The sequence below is a fragment of the Alosa alosa genome, chromosome 7 (assembly GCF_017589495.1).
Source record: "Alosa alosa isolate M-15738 ecotype Scorff River chromosome 7, AALO_Geno_1.1, whole genome shotgun sequence".
Taxonomy (NCBI): Eukaryota; Metazoa; Chordata; class Actinopteri; order Clupeiformes; family Clupeidae; genus Alosa; species Alosa alosa.
In genome coordinates, this window is record NC_063195.1 from 2116672 (window position 1) to 2133914 (window position 17243).

General features: G+C 43.7%; 1 protein-coding gene across 1 annotated transcript in view; it reads left to right on the top strand.

The window, feature by feature from the left end:
* Window positions 1–1811: 1811 nt before the first annotated feature.
* The window catches only part of pgap6 (post-glycosylphosphatidylinositol attachment to proteins 6), a 33201-nt gene continuing 17769 nt past the window's right edge, over window positions 1812–17243 (top strand). Inside the window, exons 1-7 of the mRNA XM_048248106.1 lie at window positions 1812–2188; window positions 2566–2746; window positions 14140–14338; window positions 14566–14681; window positions 14732–14788; window positions 15335–15616; window positions 16338–16459. Of these exons, the coding sequence (XP_048104063.1) occupies window positions 2125–2188; window positions 2566–2746; window positions 14140–14338; window positions 14566–14681; window positions 14732–14788; window positions 15335–15616; window positions 16338–16459 (1021 nt within the window). The 5' untranslated portion in view covers window positions 1812–2124. The remainder of the gene's footprint in view (window positions 2189–2565; window positions 2747–14139; window positions 14339–14565; window positions 14682–14731; window positions 14789–15334; window positions 15617–16337; window positions 16460–17243) is intronic.

Genomic DNA, 17243 nt, shown 5'->3' on the forward strand with positions numbered 1-17243 from the left:
ATTTATCCCAATCCGTGAATTAGTGAAACACACTCAGCACACAGTGAACACACAGTGAGGTGAAGCACACACTAATCCCGGCGCAGTGAGCTGCCTGCAACAACATCAGCGCTCAGGGAGCAGTGAGGGGTTAGGTGCCTTGCTCAAGGGCACTTCAGCCGTTCCTAATGGTCGGGGTTCCAACCGGCAACCCTCCGATTACAAGTCCGACGCGCTAACCAGTAGGCCACGGCTGGCCCTGTGTGTGTGTGTGGGTGTGAGAGAGAGAGAGTATGGGATTGGTCACAGACATGGGTACATCCATGTAAATATGTGTGTGTGTGTGTGTGTGTGTGTGAGAGAGAGAGAAAGAGAGAGAGAGAGAGAGTATGGGATTGGTCACAGACATGGGTGCATGCATGTAACTGTATGTGTGTGTATGTGTGTGATGTGTCTGTGTGTGTGTGTGTGTGTGTGTGTATGTGTGTGTATGTGTCTGTCTGTCTGTGTGTGTGTGTGTGTGTGGTGTGTGTGTGTGTGTAAGTGTTGTCAGCACACTGTTTGCTGACAACAGAATAAACATTCTGCCCAGGTAATAACCACACTTGTTTACCCTCTCTCTATCCTCCCTCTCTCTCTCTCTCCCTCTCCCTCTCTATCCCTCTCTCTCTCTCTCTATGTGTGTATGTGTGTGTTGAGGCTATTTTAATCATAATCAAATAGAATCACTTGGTTTCATCTTCTTTGAAAGTAAAAATGTGTATGTTTTAGAATATAACTGTAGTTCATTTAGAATAAAAACGTTGTAGACTAAAGCATGTAAACTATGACAAAAATGCAGAGAGATAGCACCATCTTGTGTGTGAAGAAGCTTTTGCATTTTTATGGAGTTTGCCCAACAGTTCTAAAAATAATTCAGTGGAAATGCATGGATTCCAGTTTCTTCCAGTAGCAGCAACTGGAATCCATGCATTTCCACAGAATTATTTTTGGAATCTGATCCTTTATCATACCTGTTCATTCTTACTCGTCGCTCGACTTATCGTGACTAAATTCAAGATGGCTGCAAACGCTAAACTTAAAGATACTGTATGTATAACTCGTCTTGTAAGTAAACTACCAGTGCTTTTTCAAAGTTCTCAATGTCTCGTTTTAAATGTCAGGGCCCTCGGAAGTCTACCAATGAAGTGTGGAGATACATTGAGCATTGTAAATGGTGTAAAACAGTGATTTATTTGCATGGCTAGCCCGATGGCGAAGCACCACCATTAAAAAAGCTGTTGGTAGCATCGCTAACTAGCGCCAGATTTTGGAGTGCAGGGGACAAGCCGAGATGGGCTATGAGACATACTTTCACACTCGGTATCATGTTTCAACACACTTTAGGTCAATATCACACCGGAATTCTCCTTTAAATAGGCTATTATTAAAACAGTGTTCCAAGCTCCATCAACATTATTATTAGATATTGTGAATGCTTGTGTCCGTAGCCGGCACTGTACACTATACAGTAGGCTAAAGTATGTCTAGGGCCTACACGCAATTTATGTAAGATAGCCTACATGCTCCTCGAGAAGGGATTAATCGGCTATTTCTGTAGCCCTCCTGTCGCTGTTTTGTTTTCCCATTACGCTGACACGTTAAGCTTTTCGCTGTGATTTCTGCTTGCAGCATATGATGGCCCAAGGCTCAGCATGTCCTAGGATTATAAAGATTCAGTTCTCAATATATAGTAGCCATAGAGATCCGCTCTCGGGTCCTACCGGCTGCGCTGTAGCTAGCCTACTGGTGCATGTCACGTCATTGCATCTGTCAGAATGCAACGCCAGAATGCAATGCCGAATTCATTAATTCACAAGTCATTGTTGCCTTCGCACTCAAATTAACTTTCGTGGTTCTTAATGTTGGTTGCTGTGTAATTACACAACCTAGACGACACAATACAAAAGTATTTCTTCTTCTATGCTTTATAACAACTCAAGGGGCGGAGAACGTCCCTCGACTCCTCCTCCTCCCCCCGGAACTAGGAAGTACGCGAAAAGTAAACAAACGCTCCGACGCAGCTCAGCTCAGAGCTTACTAAGGAACTACACGAGATGATGAGATAATGCCGGGCCGGGCCAGTCTCCTGAAACAACCCCAAGCATGGAAGCCAGAGTTCTGCAGTACTTCGCTTTACTTTTCCTGTCCGCGGGGTGCTTTGGAGAAGGTGAGTACTGCTGCTTCGAACAGTAGCTAGGTAGCTAGCCAGCTGCTATAGTTACCCAGCGAAATCTCTCCCCCTTAGTTATCCACCTGCCGCCGCAGCCACAACCGGCAGTAGCTAGCTAGCTAGCCAGCTGCTATAGTTACCCAGCGAAATCTCTCTCCCCCTTAAGTTATCCACCTGCCGCAGCCACAACCTGCATTCGCCTTTTGCAACTTGTCTACACGATGAGGTAATGAACGCTCAGGCTTAGCTACTCAGTTACTCGATGGCGAGAGGAATTCAACTGATTAGTGATAGGCTGGTGTGTCTGCTAGTGATAGGCTGGTGTGTCTGCTGACTTGGTGATTTTGTAACGTGTGTTTTCGGTGTTGTGACAGATGACGTCACCTACGTGAGCGGCTTCTACTCCAAGGGCCCCCAGAAGCTCTCCAAGTTCAGCTCCTTCTCTAGCGCGCGCCTTCACCACTTCCGCGTGCCGGAGGACACGGTGCTCGCGCGATGGCTTCTCACGGTGACCAGAGGCTCAGGGCTCAACTGCGAGACTCAGGACGTCACTGTGTAAGTGTGTGTGTGTGTGTGTGTGTGTGTGTGTGTTGTGCACACATGAGTGTGTGTGTGTGGGGAGGGGGGCGGAGTTATGCACTGTGTGTTTATGGGACAGTATGGGCCTGCACTGACACACAGGTGTGTGTGTGTTTATATTTAGCGTGAGGTGTGGTGTTCTGCTAGAAACAAACAAAAAAACACACTCACATACCATCACTCTAACACTTGCAGAGCCAGAACTGGCTGCTCTGTCACACACACACACACGCACACACAAGCACACACAATCGTTGGCATGGTTACAGAACCGGCTCTTCAGCTGCAGCTATTCACCACCTGAGCCATTTAACAGCACACATATTTAATTACATGTTAAGTGTGTGTGGTTGTGTGTGTTTGAGTGTGTTTGTGTGTGGGTGGTTGTGTTTGTGTGCATGTGCGCGCGTGTGTGCGCGTATGCGTGTGTGTGTGTGTGTGCGTATGCGTATGTGGTTGTTTGTGTGTGTGCGCGTATGCATGTGCGTAATAATTTTTAATACTTAAAGCCTTGGTTGCTAGGTTACAATAAACAAACTCAAAGATCATAATTCTTGATTCTTCTTGCTTAGCAAAAAACTGACGGTTTTATGTGTTCATTAAACAAAGATTATGCAAATTAAACAACACTTTTCCATCAAAAACCTTGTTGTAAAAGGATACAAGAATACAAGGAAGTTTATGGTCACATGCATATAGTTACTGGAAGTGGGGGGGGGGATAAAAAGTGCAGTAGAAGAGGGGTTTAGTAGATTAAGTGGCAAGGGCTGCATAAGAAAGGTGAGGGAGGATTGGAATTGGGGCAGGGGCACCAACAAGGAGTACCAAGAGCAACAGGGGCAAGGAAAACTCCCTTACAAAGGAAGAAACCTTGGGCAGATCCACGGCTCAAGGGGGCTAACCTAACTGCCAGGGTCTTGGTGTGTGTGTTGGGGGATGACGGGGGGAGATGGGATAGTGTGCTGTGTATGTGGGGGAGAGGGGCGGTGTGCAATATGTGTGTTTGAGAAGCTTCCCTCATGAGTCAATGTGCTGTGTGCATTGGGGTCAGTGTGCTGTAAGTATGTTGGGGATGTGTGTTGGAGAAGCTGGAGTTGAGGTTGGAGCTGGAGTGAAGTTGGAGAAGAAAGGCATAACTTGTTCGATTTAAGACCTAAGTTCGCTAGCTTTGTGCCTGCCTGACAAATGTTTTTCACAAGTGCACAAAATATTTCTGCAGGTATGCATTTTTTTTTTGCACACAGACAAATTAATTCCACCGTTACAAAACAGTTCTACACTTGTGCAAATCATATCCTCGAAGACAAAACTCTATTACACATGTGAATATCTTTTCACGGGCACACAATCTTTATGGCGTTGTTTTGATTCCATAGCAATCCAGATGTTCTACTGGTTATAACTGTGGTTGTACACTGGCAATGCATGAGAATTCATTCCCTGTATTATGAATCATTGTTGCATCCGAATGAGTTTGAAGCTAACACATTATTTTAAGGCAAAATAACTGCATTGTGGTTGTGTGGTCTATTGTACAGTATTTAGCAGATCAATGTGGGTGTGTGTGTGTGAGTATATATTTAGCACAACACAGGTGTGTGTGTGTTTGGGAGAGTTAAATAATGTAGATGTCCTACTGGTTATAACTGACAGGTAATCTGTGACTTTAACAGAACAACAAGGGACTCTCTCTTAGCACGTCACAATTACATTCTACTGTCTCCAGGCAACGTAGACCACAGTCAAATTCTAATGTCTCCTTGACGACAAAGAAGCCTATTCTTAGATCAGAATTACATTCTAATGTATCTGCGTCAACAGAGAGCACTATTGTGGGGTCCCACAGAATCTCATTCTAAAATCACTGTGACGATGACCCACCCTTTTCTTATTGAGTGGTGATCACAATCATGTTCTCTGGTCACCACGGCTACTGTTTCCCTAGTTCTGGTCCGAGGGGAGTTTTAAAGGTCCATGGTGACGTGCTTTGCCCAGGGCCAAGGAACAGGACACATGAACCTTGATGATGTATGTATTTGTTTATTTAAAAGGGACAATGCACATTAATGCCGCTTTTCCACTATGGGGTAAAACTCTGGTGTCTGGGGACTGTTTATATTTCCATGATTAAGGCCGGACGAGGACCACGGTCCAGACGGTCTCAGGGCGGAATCGGGGCTGAGCCGAGGACTTTTGGAATGGAATGTGATGCAACAATAAAACCAGAGAAATTTTAAAATAGACCGGTAGCATTTGTTTAGCGCTGCCTAGCAACATAAGTGACTTTGCTTATGTTTGTGAATTAAAACAATGTGCATATAAAAACGTTGCAAAATAATTAAGGATACAGGTTCTTGCAATGTTATGACTTGTTTAAATGACGTATGCTGGCGGTGTTGTTGCTAAGCACTGTTTAGAAGTTTCTAGCATTATTAGCTAATGTCCCCGATGTTACAGCTCCTTATGGAAACACAACCCTGAGGCCGCGCATCGGTGTTTAAGACCGGGGAGAAGCCTCGGGCCAGCCCCGGTCAGTAATGGAAAAGATCCATAATTGGCCATTAATCATCAATTACATTCAAAATGTGAAGTTACCAAATAAGCAGATTTTCTTCTCCCGTCCCTTGGCAGTTCAGCACATCATCATGTTATGCAGCTTTTCTTATTTTAAATCCATTTGCTCTAGTTACTGCGTCTAGACTGTATGGCACAGTGTTCTCTGGTGGATTCACTAGTTACTGCTTCTAGACTGGTGGTTGCCCTAGTTACTGCGTCTAGACTGTGTGTGCGCCCTGGTGGTTGCCCTAGTTACTGCGTCTAGACTGGTGGTTGCCCCAGTTACCGCGCCTTAGGACTGGTGGTTGCCCCAGTTACCGCATCACTGACTGGTGGTTGCCCTAGTTACCGCGCCTACACTGTGTGCTCTGGTGGTTGCCCCTTAGTTACCGCGGCCTAGACTGGTATTGCCCCAGTTACCGCATCATCTAGACTGGTGGTTGCCCTAGTTACTGCGTCTACACTGTGTGTGCGCCCTGGTGGTTGCCCTAGTTACTGCGTCTAGACTGGTGGTTGCCCTAGTTACTGCATCTAGACTAGTGGTTGCCCTAGTTACTGCGTCTAGACTGTGTGTGCGCCCTGGTGGTTGCCCTAGTTACTGCGTCTAGACTGGTGGTTGCCCTAGTTACTGCATCTAGACTGGTGGTTGCCCTAGTTACTGCGTCTAGACTGTGTGTGTGCCCTGGTGGTTGCCCTAGTTGATGATGATGATGATGATGATGATGACTGGATGATGATGATGACTGTAGTGATGATGATGATGATGATGATGACTGTAGTGATGATGATGATGATGACTGATGATGATGATGATGATGACTGTAGTGATGATGATGATGATGATGACTGTAGTGATGATGATGATGATGATGATGACTGTAGTGATGATGATGATGACTGTAGTGATGATGATGATGATGATGATGATGATGGTAGATGATGATGATGATGATGATGATGATGATGACTGATGATGACTGTAGGATAGATAGATGATGATGCGGGATGTGATGACCAGAAGATGATGATGATGATGATGATGATGATGGACTGTAGGATGATGATGATGACTGTAGTGATGATGATGATGATGATTTACTCGCAGGATGATGATGATGATGATGGACTAGAAAGGGATGATGATGCATTTGATGATGGACCGGATGATGATGATGATGATGAGATGATGATGATGATGATGATGATGATGATGATGATGATGATGATGATGATGACTGTAGTGATGATGATGATGATGACTGTGATGATGATGATGATGATGATGGATGATGATGATGATGATGATGATGATGATGACTCGGTAGTGATGATGATGATGACCGGTAGTGATGATGATGGATGATGATGATGACTGTAGTGATGATGATGATGATGACGATGATGATGACTGTAGTGATGATGATGATGATGATGACTGTAGTGATGATGATGATGATGATGATGACTGTAGTGATGATGATGATGATGATGATGATGATGATGATGATGATGATGACTGTAGTGATGATGATTAATTAATGATGATGATGATGATGATGACTGTAGTGATGATGATGATGATGATGATGACTGGTAGAATAGATGATGTAATAAGAATTGCAGTGATGATGGGGATGATGACAGATGATGATGATGACCAAAAGGGATGATGAGATGATATTATGATGATGATGATGGATGATGACCAGATGATGATGATGACCGATGATGATGATGACTGCAGTGATGATGACCGTAGTGATGACACACTGGTGAAAGAGGATGATGATGACTATGACCGTAGTGATGGATTACTATCAATTGTAAAGATGATGATGATGATGATGACTGTAGTGATGATGATGATGATGACTGTAGTGATGATGATGATGATGATGACTGTAGTGATGATGATGATGATGATGATGACTGTAGTGATGATGATGATGATGACTGTAGTGATGATGATGATGATGACTGACTGTAGTGATGATGATGATGATGATGATGACTGTAGTGATGATGATGATGACAGGATGATGATGATGATGATGATGACTGTAATGATGATGATGATGATGATGATGACTGTAGTGATGATGATGATGATGATGACTGTAGTGATGATGATGATGATGATGATGATGATGACCAGAAAGATGATGATGATGATGATGAAGATGATGATGATGTGATGATGATGATATAGATGATGATGACATTGCAGGATGATGATGATGATGATGACTGTAGTGGATGATGATGACTGTAGTGATGATGATAATTGTAGTGGGATGATGATGGTGATGATGAAGGATGGACTAGAGGATGATGATGATGATGATGATGACTGTAGTGATGATGATGATGATGATGATGATGATGACTGTAGTGATGATGATGATGATGACTGCAGTGGATGACAGACTGAGATGATGATGACTGCAGGTGATGATGATGATGATGATGACTGCAGTGATGATGATGATGATCAGGATGGATGATGATGATGACTGTAGTGATGATGACTGGTAGTGATGATGATGACTGTAGTGGGATGATGACACATTAAGGACTGGTGGTGATGATGATGATGACTGCAGGATGATGATGATGATGACCGTAGTGATGATGATGATGATGATGATGACTGTGAAAGGGATGATGATGACTGAGATGGACTGCAGGATGATGATGGATGACTGATGATGACCAGTAGATGATGATGATGAGGATGATGATGATGACTGTAGTGGAGGATGATGATGATGACTGGTGATATGATATGATGATGATGATGACTGTAGATGATGATGATGATGAGGACTGCAGGATGATGATGACTGTAGTGATGATGATGACTGTAGTGATGATGACTGTAGTGATGATGATGATGACTGTAGGATGATGATGATGATGATGATGGTGATGATGATGGATGATCGAAAGGGATGATGATGATGATGATGATGGTGATGGATGATGAGATGACTGTAGGATGATGATGAGATGATGATGATGACCGCAGTATTGATGATGACGATGACCGTAGTGGATGATGATGACCAGCGACGATGATGATGATGATGACTGTAGTGATGATGATGATGATGGATGACTGTAGTGATGATGATGATGATGACTGATGATGATGATGATGATGATGGATGATGACTGTAGTGATGATGATGATGATGATGATGATGACTGTAGTACGATGACAGATGATGACTGTAGTGATGATGATGACTGTAGTATGATGATGACTGATGATGAATTGCAGTGGATGGGGAGCGATGATGATGATGATGATGATGACTGTAGTGATGATGATGATGGATGATGATGACTGTAGTGATGATGATGTGATGATGATGACTGTAGTGATGATGATGACTGTAGTGATGATGATGACTGATGATGACTGTAGTGATGATGATGATGACAGATGACCGTAAAAGATGTGGATGATGATGAGATGACTGCAGATGATGATGATGGAAGGATGATGATGATGATGATGATGACTGGAGTGGGATTATGATGATGATGACCGAGCAGATGATGATGATGATGATGACCGTAGTGATGATGATGATGATGATGACTGTAGTGGATGATGATGATGGATGGAGCGATGATGATGATGATGATGATGATGACGGTAGTGATGATGATGATGACCGGGATGATGATGATGATGATGATGATGATGATGATGATGATGATGACTGTAGTGATGATGATGACTGTAGTGATGATGATGACTGTAGTGATGATGATGATTGATGATGACTGTAGTGATGATGATGATGATGATGACATGATGATGATGATGATGGATGGATGACTGTAGTGACAGATGATGACATCAGGAGGATGATGAGATGATGATGACGATGACGACTGGTAGGATGATGATGATGACTGGTAGTGGATGATGATCGTAGTGATGATGATGATGACTGGTAGGTGATGATGATGATGATGACTGCAGTGATGATGACTGGTGATGGGATGACTGTAGTGATGGATGATGACAGACTGTGATGATGATGATGATGATTGTAGATGATGATGACTGTAGTGATGATGATGATGATGACTGTAGTGATGATGATGATGATGATGATGATGACTGTAGTGATGATGATGACTGTAGTGATGATGATGATGATGACCAGGTACCAACAAAATGCTCAGATGATGACTGCAGGGATGATGACCGTGCAGATGATGATGACAGATGACATCAGGATGATGATGATGATGATGACCGAGTGATGATGATGATGACCGTAAAGGATGATGATGATGATGACCGTGGTGATGATGATGATGACTGTAGTGATGATGACAAGATGATGATGACTGTAGTATGATGATGATGATGATGACTGTAGGATGATGATGATGACTGTAGGACTATGATGATGATGACTGGTGATGATGATGATGATGACTGTAGTGGGGATGATGATGATGACTGTGGTACGATGATGATGATGGATGATGATTGATGATGACTGTAAAGGATGATGATGATGATGATGATGATGATGATGACTGTAGTGATGATGATGATGATGATGATGATGATTGTAGTGATGATGATGATGATGATGACTGTAGTGATGATGATGACTGTAGTGAGCGATGATGATGACATCAGTGATGGTATTGATGATGATGATGGATGAGCGATCAGTGATGATGAGCGACTGCAGGATGATGATGATGACTGTATGATGATGATGATGACTGTAGTGATGATGATGATGATGATGACTGTAGTGATGATGATGATGATGATGATGACTGTAGTGATGATGATGATGATGATGACAGGATGACTGCAGTATGATGATGATGATGACTGCAGTATTTATTTATTGATGACGACCGCAGTGACGACGATTGACCGCAGCGTACGATGATGACCGGGTAGTGACGATGATGACGATGATGACCGCAGTGATGACGATGATTTATTTACTTTAATTCCCAGTGGATTGATGAGTGATGATTTATTGACCGCAGTGACGTATTATTTATTAATCGCAGTATTTATTTATTTATTTACGGATGATTAGATGATCGTAGTGATGACGACGATGATGATTATCGCAGTGATGATGATGACCAGGATGATGATGATGACGATGACTTGCAGCAGATGATGATGACAGATGATGATGATGGACTGTAGTGATGATGATGACAGACCGTAGTGATGATGATGACTGATACGACCGTAGGATGAGATGATGATGATGATGTGGACGATGATGATAGACTGTAGTGATGGATGATGATGACTGTAGTGGAGTTGAGATGACTGATGATGACTGTAGTGATGATGATGATGATGATGATGACTGGGAGGATGATGACACGGACTGTAGGATGATGATGATGATGATGATGACTGTAGTGGATGATGATGACTAGAGATGATGATGATGATGATGATCAGTGACGATGATGATGATGATGATGACCAGATGATGATGAGGATGATGATGACCAGAAGATGATGATGACCGCAGATGATGATGATGATGATTGACTGTGTGATGATGATGATGATGATGATGATGACTCGTAGTGATGATGATGATGGATGACTGGTAGTGATTATGGATGATGATGACTGTAGTGATGATGACAGACTGTAGGATGACAGATGATGACTGTAGTGATGATGATGATGATGACAATTGATGATGACCAGTGATGATGATGACCGGTGGATTATGATGATGATGATTGTAGTGATGATGACTGTGATGATGATGATGATGACTGTAGATGATGATGATGATGATGATACGATGATGATGAGGATGATGATGACTGTAGAGGATGATGATGACTGATGATGACTGTAGGGATGATGATGATGATGACAGATGACCAGAAAGATGATGATGATGATGATGATGACTGAGATGATGATTATAGATGATAATGATGATGACTAGAGACAGGATGATGATGATGATGATGACTGTAGTGATGATGATGACTGTAGTGATGATGATGATGACTGTAGTGATGATGATGATGACTGTAGTGATGATGATGATGATGATGATGATGATGATGATGATGATTGTAGTGATGATGATGATGATGATGATGATGATGATGATGACTGTAGTGATGATGATGATGATGACTGTAGTGATGATGATGATGATGGGTGATGATGACTGTAGTGATGATGATGATGACACTGTAAGGGATGATGATGATGACAAGATGATGGTAGATGATGACTAGAGGATAGATATGACTATGACTGTAGTGACGATGATGATGATGATGATCAGTGATGATGATGATGATGGGATGAGGATGACTGTGGTGATTGATGATGGATGATGATGACTGTAGGATGATGATGATGACTGTAAGGATGATGATGATGATGATGATGACTGTGGTGATGATGGACATGGATGATGACTGTAGTGGATGATGATGATGATGATGACTGAGGACAGATGATGACTGTAGTGATGATGATGATGATGGACAGACTGTAGTAGATGATGATGATCAGATGATGAGTTGTATTAGATGGATGACTGTAGTGATGATGATGATGATGATGATGACTGTAGTGATGATGATGGACTGTAGTGATGATGATGATGATGACTGTAGTGATTATGATGATGATGACTGTAGTGATGATGATGACTGTAGTGATTATGATGATGATGATGATGACTGTAGTGGTGATGATGATGACTAGAGGATGATGATGATGATGATGATGATGACTGGTGGTAGTAGATGAGGATGACTGAAAGATTATGATGATGATGATGATGATGACTGTAGTGATGATGACTGTAGTGATGATGATGACTGTAGTGATGATGATGATGATGATGACTGTAGTGGATGATGATGATGACTGATGATGATGATGATGATGATGATGATGACTGTAGTGATGATGGTGATGATGATGATGATGATGATGACTTCAGATGATGATGATGATGATGATGATGATGACTAGGATGATGATGATGATGATGACTGTAGTGATGATGGTGATGATGATGATGATGATGATGATGACTGTAGTGATGATGATGATGATGATGATGACTGTAGTGATGATGATGATGATGATGATGACTGTAGTGATGATGGTGATGATGATGATGATGATGATGATGACTGTAGTGATGATGACTGTAGTGATGATGATGATGATGATGATGACTGTAGTGATGATGATGATGACTGTAGTGATGATGATGATGATGATGACTGTAGTGATGATGACTGTAGATGATGATGACTGTAGTGATGATGATGATGACTGTAGATGATGATGATGATGATGATGACTGTAGAGGATGATGGGTGATGATGATGAGACAGAGGATGACTGTAGTGATGATGACTGTAGGAGGATGATGATGATGATGATGCTGATGGATGACTGCAGTGATGATGATGACGACCGTAGTGATGATGGATGATGATGATGACCGTAGTGATTAAGGACAGAGATGATGACCTGTAGGATGGATGACTGTGGTACGATGATGATGACTGTGATGATGATGATGATGATGACCGTAGTGGTTTTGCGATGATGATGATGACTGCAGATGATGACTGTAGTGATGATGATGATGACCGTAGTGATGATGATGACTCGTAGTGACAGATGATGATGATGATGACTGGAGGATGGATGAGATGATGATGACCGTAGTGATGATGACCAGAAAGATGATGATGACCAAAGATGATGATGATGACTGTAGGATGATGACTGCAGGATGAGCGATGACTGTAGTGATGATGATGATGATGATGACACTGTAGTGATTAAGGATGATGATGACTGTAGATGATGATGATGATGACAGATGACTGTAGTGATGGATGATGATGAGATGATGATGACTGTAGTGATGATGACTGTAGTGATGATGATGATGATGATGATGACTGTAGTGATGATGATGATGATGACTGTAGTGATGATGACTGTAGTGATGATGATGATGATGATGACTGTATTGATGATGACTGTAGTGATGATGATGACTGTAGTGATGATGATGATGATGATGATGATGGACTGTAGTGATTATGGATGATGATGACTGTAGTGATGATGATGATGATGATGACTGTAGTGATGATGATGACTGTAGTGATGATGATGACTGTAGTGATGATGGTGATGATGATGACTGTAGTGATGATGATGATGATGATGACTGTAGTGATGATGATGATGATGACATGACCGTAGGATGATGATGATGGGATGATGATGTGATGATGATGATGATGACTGTAGTGATGATGATGATGGTGATGATGATGATGACTGTAGTGATGAGATGATGATGATGACTGTAGTGATGATGATGATGATGATGATGATGACTGTAGTGATGATGATGATGATGATGATGATGACTGTAGTGATGAGATGATGATGATGATGATGATGATGATGACTTTATGATGATGACTGTAGTGATGATGATGATGATGATGATGATGACTGTAGTGATGATGATGATGATGACTGTAGTGATGATGATGATGATTATGATGATGATGACTGGGTGATGATGATGATGACTAGTGATGATGATGATGATGATGACTGTAGTGATGATGATGATGATGATGACTGTAGTGATGATGATGATGATGATGACTGTAGGATGATGACTGTAGTGATGATGACTGTAGTGATGATGATGATGACTGTAGTGATGATGTGATGATGATGATGATGACTGTACAAAGCTTCCCAGTCACCAGGCAGGGGCCTCCGTGATTGACCACACGGCGTTCCCCAACCAGACAGCGGTGACGCTGGCCTGGAACCTCACGCTGACGGTGGGCGCTAAGCAACAACAGAATCAAACACTGGTCAACGTCAGCAGCCCTGCGGCCGGAGACTGGTTTGTAGCTGCGCACCTCCCCGAGCACGATGGCAAAATACAACAGAAGGTGTGTGTGTGTCTGTGTGTGTGTTTTTTTTAATTATTTGTGTGTGTGTTCTTGTCTGGGTTTTAATTTGTGTGTTTTAGTATGTTTTTGTGTGTGTTTTTTAATACTACGTGTGAGTTTTAATTGATATGTGTATGCGCAGTGCCATTGTTGTTCGCGTGTGTGCGTGTGTTTGCGCAGGCAGCGTGCAAAGGGCCAGGTGTGTGTGTGCAAGTGCAGGTGTACAGGGACTACCGTCCTGCTCCTACCTCTTCCAGCCACAGATGTTCATCAGGCGAGCTGTGGACACGCCCACTCTGCTGTCCAACATTCCGCAGTCTCAGATGCTCTCCAGAACACACACGTAAGCATCTCACGCCAAAAGACGCGACAATAATACCATCGCACGCACGCACACAACATTCCGCAGTCTCAGATGCTCTCCAGAACACACACGGCAAGCATCCTCAAGTACGCACGCACGCACGCACGCACGCACGCACACCTACACACACGCACGCACGCACACACGCACACAACATTCCGCAGTCTCAGATGCTCTCCAGAACACACACGCCAAGCATCCTGAAGTACGCACACACTCACGCACACGCACGCAACATTCCGCAGTCTCAGACACTCTCCAGAACACACACGCCAAGTATCCTCAAGTATGCACACACTCACGCTCACGCACGCACACAACATTCCGCAGTCTCAGATGCTCTCCAGAACACACACGCCAAGCATCCTGAAGTACGCACACGCATGCACGCACGCACACACACGCACACACGCACACCTACACACACCTACACACACACACACACACACCTACACACACACACATGCATGCACGCATGCACACACAAATATATGCATATACACATATATACAGGCACGTGTGTGTGTGTGTGTGTGTGTGTCTGTGTGTGTGTATGTCCAGGTTCTTTGTTCCTGAGTCCTCCACACAGATGTGGGTGCACATTATATCTGTGTGTGTGTGTGTGTGTACAGGTTCTTTGTTCCTGAGTTCTCCACACAGATGTCGGTGCACATTCTGTCATGCTCGGTAGAGGGTGTGGCCAAGCCCAGCTGCGGACTGAGCCTCCTCATTGGCTCTTCCTCTCTAGGGCGGGACTCCAGACTGACCTATAACTGCGCGGGGGAGGAGCCTCAGTGTTCTGCCTCTGTTGCCACGCCTCCCTGGGACTCCTGGGTTCAGGTTGCCGTGGCTACCAGTCTAGCCAATGTCACGGTGAACTTTAACATCTTGGCCAATTACACAGGTGTGTGTGTGTGAGTCTGAAATTAACTCCCAAAAATAAAGGTTGTGTGTGTGGGGATTTATATATTGGACTTATATTGATGGAAGGTGTTACAGTTCTAAAAGAGGAGCGCCAGTATGTATTTGTGTGTTTGTGTGTAGTTATACAAAAGAAACCTCTTTTCCCTCTCTACTTCCACCCTCTCTCTTCCCCTCTCTACTTCCAATCTCCCTCTCAACTTCTTTTCACCTCCTCTCCTCTCTTCCTCTCCCTTCCCTCTCTCTCTCTACCCTCCCTCTCTCTCCCTCTTCTCTCTCTACCTCCCTCTCTCCCTTCCTCTCTCTCCACCCACTTCTCCATCTCTGTCTCTCCCTCTCCCCCCCTCTCTCCATTCCTCATCTCTCTCTCCCTCTCCCCCTCTCTCCATTCTCTATCTCTCTCTCACTCCATCTTTCTCCCTGGCTCTCCCTCCCTCTCTCCCTCTCCATTTCTCTCTTTCTCCATCCCTATCCCTATCTCTCTCTACTTCCTCCCCCTTCTACCTCTTCTCCCTCTCTCCTCCTCCTCCCCTCCCTCCATTTCTCTCATCCATCCCCATCCCTATCTCCTACCTCCCCCCTTCTCTACATCCTTCTTCCTCTCTCCCTCCCTCCCTCCTCCTCTCCATTTCCTCTCTTCTCCATCCCTATCCCTATCTCTCTCTCATCTCCCTCCCTCCCTCTCTCTCTCTCTCTCTCACCCCCTTCTGGTAGCGTCAGGCCCCAGAGTGCCCCAGCTGACTTCAACAGCAACTTGACCGTATCCGTGGGCAACGGCACCGCTGCATCCAACATCTCCGCGGGCGGCGGTGACAGCAGATGGTTACAGGCTCGTGGCAAGATTGGCCGTGTTCCACAGGGACACCGATGCCCCCGCTTGCGCTCACTGTTGCCGACGGGCAATCACTCAGCTCTGCAGAGCCTCCACCCCTCATAAATCCTTGACCAACCTGCAAGTACCAGCGGGGGACACTCAATGTCCATCAGCCTTGGCCATAGTAAGAGGTGTGTGGTCTGTCTGTCTGTACTCGTGGCTCATGGATATCAAATCGTATATCACGTCTAGCATGCCAAGACGACAAACACACACACACACGTAAGGAATCATGGCACAACACTCCTAGTTTTAGTATTTCAACTGGCGCAGTCAAACTAGGCTTATGAGGGTCGGGCTCATTCGCCAGTTAACACTAACTTGGCCTATATAACTAATTTAGCCTATGTTCAATCTCTATTTCATATAACTTAAAAGGAAAAGATGATCTAGTTATAGTCTAAAGTTGCTTTAAGGCTTAAATGGCTACTGATAAGCACATATTCCATGAACACTAACCTTTTTGCTAAAATTGTTGCATAGTGCTTCTTTAAACTTAAAAAAAGATCAAAAATCGAATCGTGACTTTAAAATCGAAAATTAAATCAAGGATTTGGAGAATCGTGACACCCCTACAGTGTGTGCGTATGTGTGTGTGTGTGTGTGCGCCTGTGTGTGTGTGTGTGTGCATGTGTGTGTGTCATTCTCCTCTGTAATATCTCCTGTCATTGTTTTGTTGCCAGAGCTCTGTGATTGGTGGGTTTAGTAACATGAGGCGTGCTCTAACCTTCAGCTCCTGTGATGTC